At 44.4% G+C, this 18389-nt stretch overlaps 2 protein-coding genes across 2 annotated transcripts in view; one reads left to right on the forward strand and one right to left on the reverse strand.

Moving 5' to 3' along the window:
* The first annotated feature begins 205 nt into the window (after positions 1-205).
* Rtcb (RtcB RNA ligase) lies at positions 206-2907 on the forward strand. The gene is made up of 9 exons (XM_076377325.1): positions 206-505; positions 598-768; positions 840-1166; positions 1236-1362; positions 1433-1539; positions 1605-1764; positions 1832-2142; positions 2200-2364; positions 2436-2907. The coding sequence occupies exons 2-9, from the start codon at positions 673-675 to the stop codon at positions 2661-2663; spliced, it is 1521 nt and encodes a 506-aa protein (XP_076233440.1). The 5' UTR covers positions 206-505; positions 598-672; the 3' UTR covers positions 2664-2907.
* The window catches only part of Dpy (fibrillin-like protein dumpy), a 101158-nt gene continuing 85640 nt past the window's right edge, over positions 2872-18389 (reverse strand). Inside the window, 32 exon segments of the mRNA XM_076377252.1 lie at positions 2872-3605; positions 3693-3876; positions 3954-4192; positions 4269-4539; positions 4626-4864; positions 4942-5127; positions 5759-6007; positions 6087-6287; positions 6364-6726; positions 6875-7822; positions 9821-10405; positions 10479-10661; positions 10752-10964; positions 11052-11243; positions 11310-11522; positions 11614-11982; positions 12063-12257; positions 12339-12536; positions 12631-12843; positions 13015-13368; positions 13455-13643; positions 13727-13996; positions 14072-14392; positions 14573-14893; positions 15301-15618; positions 15702-16001; positions 16073-16390; positions 16474-16785; positions 16856-17167; positions 17239-17568; positions 17638-17943; positions 18028-18345. Coding sequence (XP_076233367.1) covers positions 3367-3605; positions 3693-3876; positions 3954-4192; positions 4269-4539; positions 4626-4864; positions 4942-5127; positions 5759-6007; positions 6087-6287; positions 6364-6726; positions 6875-7822; positions 9821-10405; positions 10479-10661; positions 10752-10964; positions 11052-11243; positions 11310-11522; positions 11614-11982; positions 12063-12257; positions 12339-12536; positions 12631-12843; positions 13015-13368; positions 13455-13643; positions 13727-13996; positions 14072-14392; positions 14573-14893; positions 15301-15618; positions 15702-16001; positions 16073-16390; positions 16474-16785; positions 16856-17167; positions 17239-17568; positions 17638-17943; positions 18028-18345 — 9449 coding nt within the window. The 3' untranslated portion in view covers positions 2872-3366.

Below are 18389 nucleotides of genomic sequence, written 5' to 3' on the forward strand. Positions count from 1 at the left end.
TTTAGGATAAGTTAATATATCTTATTCCTTTTCAGAACTGTAGAGAAAAGCTCCTTTTGCTGCTTCTTTGCCGAACGATTAGAATCGTTTGGCAAACAAGTATCAAAAGAATGTAAATTGTATAAAAGGAGGGTGGATGGGATTGTGGTAGGGCGGGTCTCCATTCGCAGCAACCTCCTCGTGGTGAGACCTGGGCAATCGATATTATTTTGTGCATAATTACTAATCGCATCACAAGCGACATTGTGATACAATTATTAATTATGTAACTTATAAATCGAGCCAATTGGCTGCGATTATTTTGGCTGATTTGACTAATTTCGATATTTGAATTGTGTAACTCTTAGATCCACCGCATTAAATCGTAGATGGCGCAACGAGACAGTGACTTTGTTATATACTCTGTGGCTAGAATTTTTAGGAGTAAATGGTGCAATCTTTTAGCCGGTTGTCTTGTACTGTCAGAGCTTGCAGTATTTGTATTCCTAGGTTTTATTTTATAAACGTAAGAAGGGACTTTTATTATATATCTTAGGAATATTTTCATTACGTTATTTAAAAAATATTTCATTACAAATAAAGTTTATTCTTTTTCAGAATTAAGTTTGCACTATACTTGTGTAGGTAATTGTTAGTACATTTGTGAAAGAGTATAAATATTTATCATTTAAAATGGTAGTCAGGCAGTATCAAGAAGAATTGAAGTATTTAGAGAGGATAAACGATACATGTTGGAGGATAAAGAAAGGTTTCCAACCTAACATGAAAGTATGCTCCTTTTTGTGTTTTAGAGTACGGTAATTCTAATAAACTATAGTCTAATTGTGCGTTATTTTAAGGTGGAGGGTGTATTCTATGTGAATAGTACATTGGAACGTTTAATGTTTGAAGAGCTACGTAATGCATGTAGACCAGGTGCAATAGGAGGCTTCCTCCCTGGAATGAAACAGATTGCCAATGTGGCAGCCCTCCCTGGAATTGTGTGGAGGTCTGTCGGATTGCCTGATGTTCATTCTGGATATGGTTTTGCCATTGGTAATATGGCAGCATTTGATATGAACGATCCAAAGTCAATAGTATCTCCTGGAGGAGTAGGATTTGATATAAATTGTGGTGTTCGTTTGTTGAGGACCAATTTATTCGAAGAAGATGTTCAACCTGTGAAGGTACTATACATTACATCAGCTATCTCTTTAGTTATACTAAAATAATTATGATCTAATGGATGTCAACAGGAACAACTTGCACAAAGCATGTTTGATCACATTCCTGTTGGTGTTGGCTCCAAGGGAATTATACCTATGAATGCACGTGATCTAGAGGAAGCTTTAGAAATGGGCATGGATTGGTCTCTTAGAGAAGGTACTCTTATTCGTGTTCATATAACTTAGCTGTCTTCGTTAACAAAAAATTGCTTGCTTGTCGTATGTAGGATATATCTGGGCAGAGGATAAGGAGCATTGTGAAGAGTATGGTAGAATGCTTAATGCTGATTCCTCGAAGGTATCAATGAGAGCTAAAAAACGTGGGCTTCCTCAGGTAAGGAGGACTTTGATATACAGAGATATCAAAAAATTCTTCAATCACAGGAGATTATTTTTCAGTTGGGAACTCTAGGGGCAGGAAATCATTATGCAGAGATTCAAGTAGTAGATGAAATTTATGACAAGTGGGCTGCAGCCAAAATGGGTATCGAAGAGAAGGGTCAAATTTGTGTTATGATTCATTCTGGCAGTAGAGGATTCGGTCATCAAGTTGCAACTGGTAATACTCTTTGATAGTAAATTTACTAGTAGCAAACAGAATTCAATGCATTCTTATTCTATAATAGATGCACTTGTTCAAATGGAGAAAGCTATGAAGCGAGACAACATTGAAACAAACGATAGACAATTAGCGTGCGCTCATATTAAGTCTCAGGAAGGTCAGGATTACTTGAAAGCGATGGCAGCGGCTGCCAATTTCGCGTGGGTCAACAGAAGTTCTATGACGTTCCTTAGTCGACAGGCTTTCGCGAAACAGTTCAGACTATCTCCTGACGATTTAGATATGCACGTAATATACGACGTTTCACATAATATTGCGAAGGTAGAGGAGCACATGGTGGAGGGTAAACAGAAGACTCTTTTAGTGCATAGAAAGGTGAGTTAAAAATAAAAAATTAACTGCGCAGAATTATTTAGAAACTTTTTTACGTAGGGATCTACGAGAGCTTTCCCTCCTCACCATCCTCTGATTCCAGTAGACTATCAGTTAACTGGTCAACCAGTTCTGATTGGAGGTACCATGGGAACATGTAGTTACGTTCTCACTGGAACTGAACAGGGCATGCAAGAAACGTTCGGTTCAACTTGTCACGGGGCTGTAAGTACTCAAAATGTTACCAGACGTAGATATATTATATCCCTAACATTAACTATAAAAATTATGTTTAGGGTCGAGCTTTATCTAGGGCCAAGTCACGTAGGAACTTGGATTACACAGACGTTTTAAACAAATTAGAACAGCAGGGAATATCTATAAGAGTCGCTTCGCCGAAGTTGGTGATGGAGGAGGCTCCAGAATCCTACAAGAACGTAACTGACGTTGTAAATACATGTCACGCAGCGGGAATATCTAAAAAATGTATAAAATTAAGACCAATCGCGGTTATTAAAGGATAATTGTTCATACATGTTCAAAGAATGTTTCAGATTGTTGCTGCTTTTCATGCATCTGCTAAGAATTCGTCAGAATGCATATTATTTAGACTTTAAGTACTTTATATTTTTTGTAAATTATGTAAATGTAAGAATTGTAATTAATTTATAATAAAAATGTATAAGAAAAAATATATTTTAAAATAACATTGTACTTACACATTGCCTAGAGTGTCGCGGAATAAATGAGAGCAACGATTTAAAAATATTACATTAGCGTTTTATTAGATAAAATGTACAGTTACCTACGTTCGAAGTAAGAAAGCTTATATTAGACTAATTCGTTTGACTTTACACGAGAATTAAATTCACATTCGTGTTACGCTGAACAAATCCTCCAATGACTAAGGAGAGAATTAAGAGGGAAGGGAGACGGTCCGAAGGTACAAGTTCTCTCTCGTACGAAGATAATGGAAGCAAACCATCACCATAAATAGTCGATAAATCTATATAAATCTATATCGTGATTCAGGATACTCGTATGTATAACAATGGAACACAAGACACGCCGGTGCGAACCCTTGACAGGACAGGTAACGGAAGACTAGTCATTGGAGGAGTCATTTACAAAGGAATACAGAACCGACCAGCAGTGGGACGAGTGGTCTGAAATGCATTCCGTGAGAATTATATAAAATTACGTTATAAAATAATTATCCTAGAAGACTTATGATAGGTGATAGTCAGGAGATGGTTCAGCCACGGACTCAGTGGTGAACAATGGATTTGGGAACTCTGGTGGATGTGGCAGTGGTCCAGCAGTCTTTGGCTGGCGACGGTACGCCATTAGCCAGCAGGATACAGCGATAGCTACAGCGACTAGTGCCAGGAGTGCTGTAATCACTAATGCTATCACAAAGCCGACCATCGAAACGCATATATCCTCCACTCTTTGAGCTGAGGCAACTGGAACAGAAGAAGCATACATTAGAACATAGAAAACGGATTCTGCAAGAATTCTTGAACATCTAAAAAGCTAGGAACATCACTTACCTTCAGTTGAATCTGCTGTGTACCTCTCTTCCCTCCTCTCCAAAGTGAATATCAGATTCGACTGGATCGTGATTTCTTCCCGAAGTTGGCCCTCGAAGTTATCCGTGACGCTGAGGGCTGTATCATTCACGTCATCAACGTCTCGTCGACGACGACCAAACGCATTGTACCCTCGGCAGTTCACCTGAAAGGACCACCACGATCATAGCCACTGTCTCAAGACTCACTAATTTGCTACAGAATTAATAGTCAAGTACTCACTGGTTGACAACGCCCGAAGCACACGCGAATATTGCACTGGAATCGAATGTTATCGCTACTTGGGAACTTGAAGGCATTGAAGCTGGCCATCAGAGCCTGTGTCTCAGGATTCTGCTCCCATTCGCCGAATATCGTCGGGTCTGTCGCGCATCCGTTTTCATCAGTCACAATGTACTCGTTCTCTAAATTGTCCTCCATAGTCTTGGCCACACAGTTTCGAGCAAACCCACCGTATATACCTGGAAGCATCATGGGTTTGATTAATTGCTGTGAGAAGAAAATAGTTTTTATGAAGTTTGAAGACGGTGGACTTACTGGATGGCTGGACTTCGACTTGCAACATTAGATTGTCGCCAATTTCGGCAGAGTTGATTTCGTTCCCGTTCTGGGTGACGATTTTCATGAGACAGACTGGCGGAGGACCAGTGTTGGCGATGGTTCCAGCGGTGGTTAGCATAGAGACGTTGAAGCCGAGAGTGACGTTTTGTTCTCCAGTTTGGTAGATGCATTTGATGTGGTATGCCTGCGCCTTGTATGTCATCAGTTTGGGATGCTTCTGGATGACTAGGACGAAGCTGGCTTGTCCCTGGGATTATCAAGAAACGAGGGGATTAAATTACTTGGATATTTCCTGTTTGAAATATTCAGAGTTTTGTGGAAATGAGCACTCACGTTTACGTGTATCAGTCCACAATTTCCAAAGGCCACTTTGAACACTTCAGTCTTGTGCATCGTCTCCGAAGATATGGAAACGACTCGTCTACATTGTTCATCCTTGCTGCGTCCCTTGACATACAAGACACCATCGAATTCGTCGTCCAGAAGGTGGATTAAGACTTGTATTCCATCTGACAAGCAGCTGACGTCTATATCCGGTTTGGGGAAGTCTGTGCGTGCTCGGTTTACATTGTCTACTGAACAAAAATCCGTGTTAAACTATTCAACCCTATTCTCGAGGTGAAGGAATACTGGAAGAAAGTATTCTTACAGCATTGGGTGTAAGGATTTCCACTGTAATTGTTAGCACAGGTGCAAATTGCCTGATGACGAGTGGTATTGCAGATTGCGTTTGTGCCACATTTTTGGATCAAGCATGGATCCTCGCACATTTGTTTGATGTTACAATGTCTGTTATCGGCACAGTCATCGTCTGTTTCGCATTCGCTGATAGTTCCTATAAAGTTACTTGTAGGATTAGTCTCATGCAAGTCTTGTGGAAGTCTAATCTCATGCAAGTCGATTCAAGTCAAGTCCCATGCAAGAGGTCTCAAGTCAAGCTCCATGAAAGAGATCTCAAGTCAAGTCCCATGCAAGAGGACTCAAGCCAAGTCAAGCTCTATGCAAGAGGACTCAAGCCAAGTCAAGCTCTATGCAAGAGGACTCAAACCAAGTCAAGCTCTATGCAAGAGGACTCAAGTCAAGTCAAGTTCTATGCAAGAGGACTCAAGTCAAGTCAAGTTCCATGCAAGAGGACTGAAGTCAAGTCTTTTATGCAAGAGAGCTAAAGTCAAGTCAAGTCTCATGCAAAAGGACTCAAGTCAAGTTAAGTCCTATGCAAGAGGGCTAACATCAAGTCCCATGCAAGAGGGCTAAAATCAAGTCCCATGCAATAAGACTCAAGTCAAGTCAAATCCCATGCAAGTGGACTAAAGTCAAGTCGAGTTCCATGCAAGTGATTTAAAGCCAAGTCAAGCCGCATACAAGCCTCATGCAACGTTAGAAAGCTCTTAGCAATTATTCTACACAAATGGATCTACCTGTAACCAGGCACCTGTGAAGCACAGTACTGAAAATATTGATCATACCTAGTTTACAAATTCCATTTTCGTCCAGCCTGTATCCATGCTCGGTTGGACACACGCAGCGGCCGTATTCGTCGATGATCATGCCATTCTCCAAAGCGCACACGCAATATCCTTCTCTGTTAATAACCATTCCAGCCAGTTTTCGACAAGGAATGCATAAATCGTTCTCGTCCTTGGCAAAACCAGGTGGACAGACACAGTTACCATTCTCATCGCGAATCTGGCCCTTTTCTACTGGACATACATCAGCTGCAAGAGTCAAGACATTTAGAAACATTCTTCTTTTTATCGTTACTACTAGTAAGTCATTAAATCAGCAGAAGATTACTTTTTTCACAACGAACGACTGCGTTTCCGCTGTAACCAGGGAGACACTCGCAGATCATGGTCCTCACTGGATTGGTGTCCAAAACTTTGCAATCTGCATTCTCTGCACAAGGTTGAATCTTTGTGCAAGGGTTAATACACTCTCCATTGAAGCAAGCTGTCTGGGATGGACATTCGTTGTCAGCTTTGCACTTCTCTGTGACTGAAGATACAGAAAATTTGTCAGAATATCAAGATTCGACAGGCAAAACGAGTCATTGATTTCAATTTCTTCTTACGTTCAGTGCATCCTCTCTCAGCATCCCCAATAAATCCAGGAGGACAAGCACACTCGACGATATGCTTATAAACATTGCACTCCATGTTCCCAGTGCAGGGATTCGCTGCACAAGGGTTCTCGCAACGATTATTAATGCAAGCCTTGTTCGTGGGGCAGTCTGAGTTAGTCCTGCAGCCAAGGAGGACACAGGAGACTCTAGGATTACCTCCGAACCCTGGTGGACACTCGCAGATCGCCTTGTGATTGACTCCTTGACATTCTGCACCCTTTCCACAAGTGGACGATGTGCAGACTGGAACGCAGTTGTGCTGCACGCATGCATGGGATCCACTGCAGTCGCTGTCTGCGCGGCATCCAACAACTGCAACACGAAACTCAAGTTTACCTATGTCTTCAAGAAGCAGACAAAATCTATATAAAATTTTCTAACTCAAATTAACAAAAAGATATAAGCTAAGGTTTCCTGTACCTACAAGAAGTGAACAAAATTTGTACTCAGCGATACTCACCTCTAGTGCAAGCCACATCAGCGTTTCCATCATATCCCACCCCGCAAGCGCAGATAGGCTTATGATCCACCACAGTGCACTCTGCATTTGGTCCACAAGCACAAGGGTTCTTGCACACAGCATTCACGCAAGCTTTGTTCGAAGGACAGTCACTATCCCTGATGCACTCGATGTCAAGAATAGGCTTCGTTGCTCGGCAGGTACCACTGCCACTGCTCACGTAGCCACTGGGACAGACGCAGACCATCGTTCGAACAGGATTCGTGGGCAGCACCCTGCACTCGGATGGCTCGCTGCAGGGTTGGATAGTAGAGCAAGGGTTCTGGCACTTGTTGCTGAAGCAGGCCAAGGAGTCAGGGCAATCGCTGTCCTCCTTGCACTCTGGTCTGATCTCAGGTTGGCAACTCAGATAGGGATTGCCAATGTGGTGGACTGGGCAGCGACAGATGGGCAGATGGTTGAAGACTCTGCATTCAGCTAATGGTGAACAAGGATTGCTGTGGACGCAAGGATCAATGCACTGCATGTTGATGCAGGAGTGGTCACCAGGACAATCTCCATTGCTGTAGCAGCCTATCACTCTGCAGCGGTCCAGAGCATTGCCATGGTAGCCCTTGCGACAGCGACAGTCAGCTTCGTGGTTGTTGGGGAAGCATTCTGCATTCACGCCACAGGTGTCTGATATGAGACAAGGGTTCACGCAGGTGTTGTTGACGCAGCTCTTGTCCAAGGCACACTCGCTGTCGCGTGTACATTCTACTGAGAAACAGGCTAGATCTGGGTTGCCTTGGTAGCCTTCATCGCAGAAGCAGATCGGTTTGTGGTTCCTCACACGACAGATTGCGTCCACGCCGCAGTTGCAGGGGTTCCTGCACTGGCGATTGATGCAAGCTTTGGTGTCTGTGCAATCGTCGTTGCTGGTGCAAGCGTCAATGGCTGTTATTTGAACTGGAAACACAAAATATGATTAGAAAATTTTGCTCCGTTTTCCGAATTCAAGCTACTCTGCGGAACGTCAAAAATTTTTCTGGCGACTAATATTGTACTATATTTTAAGTTTGAAGTCTCCTCTTTCCAACGAGACCTTAAAAATTGATGTACGATTTTTTTTCACCGAGTTATCGAAGTCTGAATGAAAAGTGTCACTCTGACATTAGATGAGCACGGTGATCCAAAGATCGAAAAAATAGTTGATCTTTGAGATGCTGTAACTCTGCGAAAAAAAATCGTACAGAAATGAGCCTGGACTCATTTTGAAGGGAAAAGCCTCTACTTTCATGCTACTGAGGTGAATTTTTCTGAAGATGCTTTTCCCTTCACCTGTGAACCGAGAAATAGAGGGTAGTTTTTCTCCAAATGTTTTCCGAATTTAGGCTACTCTGGGGAACGTCAAAAATTTTTCTGTCGACCAATTTTGTACTATATTTTAAGTTTGGAGTCTCCTCTTTCCGACGAGACCTCAAAATTTGATGTACGATTTTTTTTCACCGAGTTATCGTTTTCTGAATGAAAAGTGTCATTCCGACATGAGATTGGCACGGTGATCCAGTGACTGACAAAGTAGTCTATCTTTGACATGCTGTAACTCTGCGAAAAAAAATCGTACAGAAATGAGCCTGGTCTCATTTTTAAGGGAAAAGCCTCTACTTTGACACTACTGGATTGAATTTTTCCGAAGATGCTTTTCCCTTCATCTGCTAAACGAGAAATAGAGGGTAGTTCTTTTCCAAATGTTTTACGAATTCAGGCTGCTCTGCGGAACGTCAGAAATTTTTCTGGTGACTAATATTGTACTATATTTTAAGTTTGAAGTCTCCCCTTTCCAACGAGACCTTAAAAATTGATGTGCGATTTTTTTTCACCGAGTTATCATGGTCTGAATGAAAAGTGTCACTCTGACATTAGATGAGCGCGGTGATCCAAAGATTGAAAAAATAGTTGATCTTTGACATGCTGTAACTCTGCGAAAAAAAGTCGTACAGAAATGAGCCTGGACTCATTTTGAAGGGAAAAGCCTCTACTTTCATGCTACTGAGATGAATTTTTCTGAAGATGCTTTTCCCTTCACCTGCGAACCGAGAAATAGAGGGTAGTTTTTCTCCAAATGTTTTCCGAATTCTGGCTACTCTGAGGAACGTCAAAAATTTTTCTGGCGACTAATATTGTACTATGTTTTAAGTTTGAAGTCTCCTCTTTCCGACGAGACTTTAAAATTTGATGTACGTTTTTTTTTCACCGAGTTATCGAAGTCTGAATGAAAAGTGTCACTCTGACATTAGATGAGCACGGTGATCCAAAGATCGAAAAAATAGTTTATCTTTGAGATGCTGTAACTCTGCGAAAAAATATCGTACAGAAATGAGCCTGGACTCATTTTGAAGGGAAAAGCCTCTACTTTCATGCTACTGAGGTGAATTTTTCTGAAGATGCTTTTCCCTTCACCTGCGAACCGAGAAATAGAGGGTAGTTTTTCTCCAAATGTTTTCCGAATTCAGGCTACTCTGGGGAACGTCAAAAATTTTTCTGGCGACTAATTTTGTACTATATTTTAAGTTTGGAGTCTCCTCTTTCCGACGAGACTTTAAAATTTGATGTACGATTTTTTTTCACCGAGTTATCGAAGTCTGAATGAAAAGTGTCATTCCGACATGAGATTGGCACGGTGATCCAGAGATTGACAAAGTAGTCTATCTTTAAGATGCTGTAACTTTGCGAAAAAAAATCGTACAACGATGAGCCTGGGCTCATTTTGAAGGGAAAAGCCTCTACTTTTACAACCTTGTCTTGGACTTTTTCAAAGATGCTTTTCCCTTTAACGGCGAATCGGGAAATAGAGCATGTTCTTTTCCCGATTTTTTTTCGAATCGAAACTCCGAGAAGAACTACATGCTGCTCGCACGCTTCAACTTAACCGTCATTACTCTACAAACAAGACATGATTCTTACTTGGTCTGCAGACTCCGTCAATATCAGTAGTCCATCCCTCAGGACAAGTGCATGTCATGGTTCTCACAGGCACAGTGTCAAGTACATTACACTTAGCGTTCTCCAGACACGGTCTGATGACAGGGCAAGGGTCAATGCACTTGTTCTTGATGCAGACCAGCTTATCAGCACAGTCGATGTCAATTCTGCACTCAGGCTCATCCTGCTCCGTAGGAAGACGCTCACAGTAAGAGTAAGGATTTCCTGCTGGGATGTTCTCAGGGCAGCGACAAGTAGCCTGATGATCTTGAACATAACAAATGGCATTTTGCGCGCAAGGAGAGTCCTCAAGACAAGGACTCACACAGCGACCGCTGTTGCAAGCTAAGTTTCGAGGACAATCGTAGTCAGCGGTGCATTCTGCACGTTGACAGTGCACTTCTGGGTTGCCAAGATAGCCAGGACCACAGCGACAAACTGCACGATGGTTCTGACCATAACACTCAGCGTTGATGTGGCATTTGTTCTCCAGAATGCAGGGATTTATGCACTGGCCATTGTAGCAGGTCGCTGCATCGTTGCACTCGTTGTCTGACTCGCAGTCCACTGCAACGAGAAATCAAAGGATAAGTAATTTGGGGGAGATTGGAAGATATTGGTGTTCAAGAGTGAAACTTACGTTTGAAGCAAGCCAATTGAGGATTTCCTGAGTATCCAGGAGGACACACGCAAGATGGATAATGGTTCACAACATTGCAGTTCGCGTTTGGACCACAGTTGCAAGGATTGATGCACCGATTGTTGACGCAAGCTGCATTGCCCGCGCAGTCATTGTTCGAGAGACACTCTGCCTCTATTGCCGCTGTGGAAAAGGAATACCAGTTTTGAAGAAATCAATTTCCTCTTTTGATACACTTTGAGGGAAGATATAATTTAATTCTGGAACACTTACGTGGTATGCAGTTGATTCTAGCATCGCCCTCGTAATTGACAGGACACCTGCAGACTGCATTGTGGTTGTTCACGTGGCAAAGTGCGTTTCTTCCGCAGGAGTTTGCAGCGAGGCATGGATTCTCGCAGAAGGAATTTATGCACTGTTTATCGTATGGACACTCACTGCTTGAGTAGCATTCTGGTCGTGGTGGTGGCAGTGATATAATGGGAACTAAAACATGGGAATAAAATAATAATACTTGGATATCTTTCAAACCTTAACTAAAAATAATTCACTATGCAAATTAGTAGTATGTACCTCTAGTGCATTCGATGTAAGCATTTCCTGTGAAGTCAAGAGCACACTGACAGATTCCAGTGTGAGACGTGGACTTGCATTGAGCGTTCAGACCACACTCGGTGACGAGACACGCTTCGATGCAAGTTCCCTCGATGCACTTGTCAGAATTATTGCAGTCTTGATCTTGATGGCACTGAACATCTATGGACACTGTAACACAATTACGATTAGAGGATCTGCAAGGATCAGTTGTATGAGTATTCAAGAAATATTTACCTATCTTCTTGCACTGGCCATTGATATCAGTGATAGTATTAGGAGGACAGCTGCAGATCATCGTTCGAAGAGGTACAGTGTTCAACACTTTGCATTCTTGATCACCTGTACACATACTCGATGACAAACAGGGATCTTGACACTTGGCGTTGATGCAAGCCAAATACGATGGACACTCGCTGTCTTCTCTGCAGCCTACGTGGATTGTCACACCTTGGAAGAATGAAAGAAAGTGCTTTAATTAAAGAAGACATTCACTGCAGCAGGTGCCACTGCACTCCTCAATTTTCTGCATTCAACTCACCAGTGCATTCTATGTAAGGATTTCCAGAGCTTCCAGCAGGACACACACACTTCGGCTGATGGTCTCTAGCAATGCACGTGGCAGTGTCTGCACAGGTGTCATCTTCACAGACAGGTCGACAGACTCTGTTCAGCCTGTCACAAGCCTCGTGGTCGGCGCAGTCTTCGTTATAGTGACACACTGCTGAGACGCAAGCTATTCTAGGATCACCCTGAGTGCCTCTGGGACAGGCACACTGCGCTCTGTGGGAGACTGCAATGCACTCTGCACCACGACCGCATGCAATGTCGCCCAGCAAGCAGGGAGTGACACAGTTGTTGTTCTGACAAGTCTTGTCGTAAGGACATTCGTTGTCTGACTTGCAGGCAGCTGAAGAAGATTCAAATTGAGTGTTTTATATACTTCTTTTTCGGGATGTTAAGAGTTAGATGAATTTTGTGGGAACTTACGTTTGAAACACTGAATTTGAGGATCGCCAGCGAAGCCTTGGGTGCAGTAACACGTCGGGTGGTGGTTAACTGTAATGCATTTTGCATTCAGTCCACAACGCGAGTTCGCGCAGGGATTCTGACAGAGTTGGTTTATGCAGGCTGAGTCTGATGAACAATCTGCATTGGAAGTGCATTCTGGGAAGCCATTCGTATCTACTCGAACAGAAAAGAAATTTTCTTTATTAAATCTGACTCTTGTTTGTCGATTATAATTTTGTGAGTGTATACTAGTACCTCTATAGCAGTTCATGAATTGATCTCCAGTTAGTCCACCAGTGCAGTGACACTGACGACGATGATTCTCCACGGCGCACTCTGCGTTCGATGCACAAGGATTGACAGTGCAAGGGTTGATGCATCGTTCGTTCAAGCACGCCATGTCTGAACTGCACTCGGAGTCAACCTTGCAGATAGCGTCAAGTTTCTTGTCCACTGAAAAGCAGAAGATTGAATAATATTAATGAAGTAGCTGGACCAAGCATCTTCAATTCATTCAAGACACTTTGCAATTGTATTGAAATTTTACCTGGAATGCAAGCAACTGTTGCATCTCCAGCGAAGTTCGGCAGACACTCGCAGATCATCGTTCTCATCGGCAAAGTGTCTACGACTGAACACTTGGCGCCAGCGATGCAAGGTTTCGTCTCGATGCAAGGATCTTTACAGATGCCACTGAAGCAACCCAGTTTACTGGGACAGTCTCCATCCACTTGGCATTCGGGTTGGGCTTCCAGGAGATCTGAGAAAATCAAGGAATTCTCTGGTCATTAATCAGTCTCACAATTAAAAATTAGAAGATTCAGAAGGATGATTCTACACTGCCAAAACAAGACAAGAATGAAGAATTATATAAAAAGAAAGAGAAACGATGTTAAAAGCTGTTCTGAATTAATCATTATTTTATACTGACCCATCAAACAGGCTTTGTATGGGTCGCCAGTGTACCCAGGCGGGCATCGACAAGTAGCACGATGGTTGATGACAGAGCACTGTGCAGATAATGGACAATTGCAGGGGTTGACACATCTCTGGTTGCGACAGGCCAATGAAGATGGACAGTCGTTGTCATTGGTGCACTCTGGTCGCTCGCAGATTTGATAGGGGTTGCCTTGGTAATCATCAGGACAGTAGCACCGTGGTCTGTGGTATCCATCAGATGCACAGAGCGCGTTGATACCACACTGGGTCACTGAGCAGGCGTCCACGCACTCATTGTTGATGCAGGATTGGGTCAGAGGACACTCACTGTCTCCACGACATCCAACTGTGGAAGAGACAATTTCTTTATAGTAAAACGAAGTACGATTATGCAAAATTTTTGTGATTCAGAAATTAGTGAAGGATGCCTACTCTCACGACAGTACTGTTGAGGATTGCCAGTGAAGCCCTCGTTACAAACACACACAGCTCTATGCAGTTGCACGTGACAGCGACTATTGAAGCCACAGGAGTCCAAAGTGCAAGGATTCACACATTTCTGATTGTAGCAGGTCTTATCATTCGGACAGTCGGAGTTCTGAGTGCATTCTGGAACTGGCTCTGTAAATATACAGGAGTCAGATTTTAATTCATCGTATTTCTCGAATGAAATTTTTAATCAAATAGAAAGAAGCATAGATCACCATCAGCTGATGGAACGATGCACTGAATTCTAGCATTGCCAGTGAATCCAGGCGGACATGAACAGACAGGCTTGTGGTTCACTGCTTGGCAAAGTGAATTGACTCCACAGGCGCCAATGCAAGGGTCTCTGCACTTCTGTCCAAAGCAGGCCTTATCACGAGGACAGTCAGCGTTGATAACACATTCTGGATAGATGCATACTGCAATGCCATTTCTGATTTTGCATTCGCCATTGTATGAGCATGGAGATGGATTGCAAGGATCGGTTTCTGAAAAAAATTCACGTATAATATTCTTGGACAATGATGATAGCGAAGATAAATTCGTCGGTGCTTTATACTCACCAACTTTCGTGTAGCATTCCTCGAAGGGGTTACCGATCAAAGGTGATGGGCAGCTGCACAGCGGACTGTGATTAATTGCTTTGCAATCGGCCCTAATTCCACAAACGTTCTGGGTGCAAGGGTTTATGCATTTGTTGTTTATGCAAGCCTTGTCCCCTGGACAGTCAGAGCTGATCACACACTCTGGGTGGCAGCCTGTGATGCTTGAAGCTATTCCTTGGAGACCTGGCAAACACTTGCAGTTCGCTCTGTTACCCACCTTCTCGCAAAGGGTGTTCGGTCCACAAGGAGATGGGTAGCAAGGGTCTTGCTGCTTCGGTTCTGGAGAATATAATTTTAAAAAAATTTTTTTTTAAACATTATTTCTATTTTGCAACACTATTTTTTTCTACCCCTCAACACTATTTTTCTACCCTCCAACACTATTTTTTCGTAACTCGATATTCTTCTTGACCCGTTTCATTTTCAGTGCCTCATACACTTTTAGCAACTAGCACTTACCTTCGGCACGGCAAATAGAAAATGCATCCCCTATAGTTGGCAGGGGGCACGAGCAAACTGGGATATGGTTCGACACTGTGCACAAGGCTCCAACGCCACAAGTGCCAGGACAAGGGTCTTGACACTTGGTTCTGATGCAAGCTTGAGATTTTGGACAGTCAGTATTGACTAAGCACTCCGGTTGACAGCCTTCATAAGCGTTTCCTCTGAAATCAGGAAGACACTCGCAGACCGCAGTGTTGAACCTCTCTCGGCAGTATGCATTGACACCACAGGGCGAAGGACTGCAAGGTCTCGATGGAATTGGTGGTGCAGGAGTAGCTAGAATTAAAACATAATCACGATTAATTCTCCACTCAAGATTCAGTTATCAAATCATTAGTCAATGAAACAGAAATTATTTAAATAATCGAGGAAAGAGTTAATTTACAAAACGAAGTAGTATAAATGCAAGAAAAGCTGTACACGGAGAATGTAATTTTACATTTGCGATAGACAGAAGAGAATGAAGACTAGAACGTGTATGAACAAGACTATATCGAGCTTCAAGAGTCTAGGAAAATATTGCAGTACCGGCTGCAATCGACATGCAATTTATACAATCTTTATATACAATATTTACAGCTTAGAACAGGTTCATCTTTTCATGAAAGATTTGAGAATCTCGCGAGACATTTATCAACACAAAAATTCACTGATTGAAAACCATCACAGGGGATGATCCTTACTCGTAATCGGGGAACAAACTCTGAACGGGTCTCCAGTGTACCCTTCGGGGCACGCGCAACGGATGTAATGTTGGGTGACCTGGCAGAGAGCATTCGAGCCGCACAATCCGTCACAGGGGTCGATACACCTTTGCCTAACGCAGGTCTGATCGCCAGGGCACTCGCTGTTCACGAGACACTCGGGTCTACAGGTCGGTGGCGATCCTACAAACTCGGGCAAACAGCTGCAGGAAGGTTTACTATCTGGCAACACCGTACACTGGGAGTTCGGTCCGCAGGGTGAAGGGTTGCAAGGGTCCTGCCTGGGTTCTTGCTGGGCTGTTCATCGAGAAACCAAGTTAACATCTTCTCTGGACACTAGAGTCTCTTTTGGACACTAGGGTCTCTTTTGGACTACTTACTCATGGGGAAGCAGCTCACGAATGGGTCACCAGAGTACTGGGTGGGGCAGCTGCAAATGGGGTTGTGGTTTCTCACGTTGCACAGGGCGTTCTGACCACAGGAGTTCTCGCACGGGTTCTGGCACCTCTGGTTCACGCAAGCTCTACTTTGCTCGCAGTCTGTGTTCACCAGACACTCGGGCCTGCAGCTGGGAGGGGTTCCAAAGTATCCAGGGAGGCAGGAGCAAGAAGCTTGCTCACCGAACTCGCGACAGACGCTGTTGGGTCCGCAGGGCGAGGGCTCGCAGGGTCTCACGCGCTCTGAGGGAACAGGGCGATGATATTATAATTGAAATCTCCAAGTGTCTTAAGGGACTGTTGAAGACACTCACTTCGAATGGGTTTACAAAGGGTGAACGAGTCTCCCTCGTAATTCTGAATGCAACTGCAGGTGGGGATGTGGTTCACAACCACACATTCAGCGTTCTGCCCACAGATTCCAGTGCAAGGGTCCACGCACTTGTTGTTAGAGCAGGCTTTGTCGTAGCTGCAGTCGGAGTTCTGCACGCACTCTGGGTAGCATCCTTCGTAGGGATTGCCACGGTACTCACTAATACAAGTGCAGGCTCCGTTTCTACACAGGGCGTTGGGTCCACAGGGTGACGGGCTGCATGGGTCTGAGGGCACTTGGGGAACTGTGGGTCACAGAAAGGGTAAATGCATTTTTTTAAACCTCTATAAAATTTCGCCTTAACAATGACTCTCTTCTGACATCTATCCTTACTTGCAGCTCTCGGCTGGCAACTAGTGAATGGATCTCCTACGAAGTCACCAGGACAAGTGCAAACGGGGGTGTGGTTTATGACACTGCACAATGCATTCGCTCCACAGGATCCTGGACATGGGTCTACACACTTCTCCCTGACGCAGGCTCTGTCGCTAGTACAGTCGGGGTTGATCAAGCACTCGGGGCGACAGTTCGGCGCTGAACCGACGTAATTTTGTAGACAGGTGCAGGATGGGACACCTCCAATATCCTGGCATTGCGAGAAGGGGCCGCAGGGCGATGGCACGCAGGGGTTTACGGGGACAGGTGGCATGGTCGCTAGAAAGGGATGTTGAATTACTTCCTTGCTCGAGGATTCTCTTTCAGGACGCCTTTGTGTCTCACTTACTGGGAAGATCGAAACATTTAACGAAGGGGTCTCCTGTCTGTCCTTCGCCGCAGCTGCAAATGGGACTATGATGGAACACTTCGCATCTCGCGTCAACGCCACAGACGCCAGGGCAAGGGTCAACACATCTCTGACCCACGCAAGCCTGGCCACTGGAGCACTCTGTGCTGACGACACACTCTGGCCTACACCTTGGAGGGGTTCCTCTGAACTCGGGCAAGCAAGAGCAACTGGCCTGACCATTAACGTTACGGCACTGACTGTTTGGTCCGCAGGGGGATGGGACGCAAGCATCGGTGACACTTGGGACAGCTGTTCAAAGGATCATCGTTTTATAATTGGGCACAGAGGGTATCCTGTGGCTCCTAGAATTGATAACTTACGAGGCTCCTCGAGGGGACCACAAGAGCGGAAGGGATTTCCAGTGTAACCTGATCTACAACTGCAAGTTGGGATGTGATTAACCACCTGGCAGTCTGCATTGAACCCACAGGTTCCTGGACACGGGTCCTGGCACTTGTTTCGTATACAGGCTCGGTTAAATTGACAGTCAGAGTCGATGAGACATTCAGGGCGACAGTTTTCGTAGGGGTTGCCGAAGAAGTCGGGTAGACATGTGCAGATGGCTGAGCCATAGGACTCACGGCACATGGCATTTGCTCCACAGGGTGATGGTTGGCAGGGGTTCAGTCTTTCTGGGACATCTTGGAATACTGGTGGAATTAAGCGATTAATGATTGAGGTAAAGTCAGGATCTGCTGATCCACATGAACTGATCTTACTTGGCTGCAGGGTGCACTGCACGAATGGATCCCCAGTGAATCCACTGGCGCAGCTGCACATGGGGGTATGGCTAATAGTTCTGCATTCGGTGTTTCTGCCACAGGAGCCTGGACAGGGGTCTCTACACTTTTGGTTGATGCAAGCCTGCTGCGTTGGACACTCTGCGTTGCTCACGCACTCAGGCTTGCAGTTTGGTGGGATTCCTATGAATTCTGGGAGACAGGAACACGAAGGCTGGTTGTTGATCACCTGGCAAAGGGCGTTTGGACCGCAGGGTGATGGCTGGCAAGGGTTCACTGGGACAACTGGTACTGGCCCTGAAAGGGAAGCATCGTGTCAATAGTGGACTTATTTTTTTCTTAGCTGCGCATGGACATCCTGTTTGGAGCGTGGATTCTTACTGGGCGGTGTGCATTGGACGAAGGGATCTCCTTCATACTGGTCGAAGCACCTGCATACAGGATTATGGTTGATAACAGTACACTGAGCTGATAATCCACAAGCACCGAGGCAAGGATCGATGCACTTCTGGTTGCTGCAAGCTCTGGTTCGTGGACAGTCAGTACTGACGATGCACTCTGGCCTGCAGGAAGGAGGCGATCCCTTGAACCCTGTGATGCAACTGCAGACTGCCTGACCATTGGAAGATCGACAGTGGCTGTTGGGACCACAGGGTGATGGACTGCAGGGGTCAACGACCTCCACATCTGTATCACACAATAGCAAATTTTCAAGACTATTTTTTTTTCAA

The sequence above is a fragment of the Calliopsis andreniformis genome, chromosome 4, assembly GCF_051401765.1.
Source record: "Calliopsis andreniformis isolate RMS-2024a chromosome 4, iyCalAndr_principal, whole genome shotgun sequence".
In the NCBI taxonomy this organism is placed as follows: Eukaryota; Metazoa; Arthropoda; class Insecta; order Hymenoptera; family Andrenidae; genus Calliopsis; species Calliopsis andreniformis.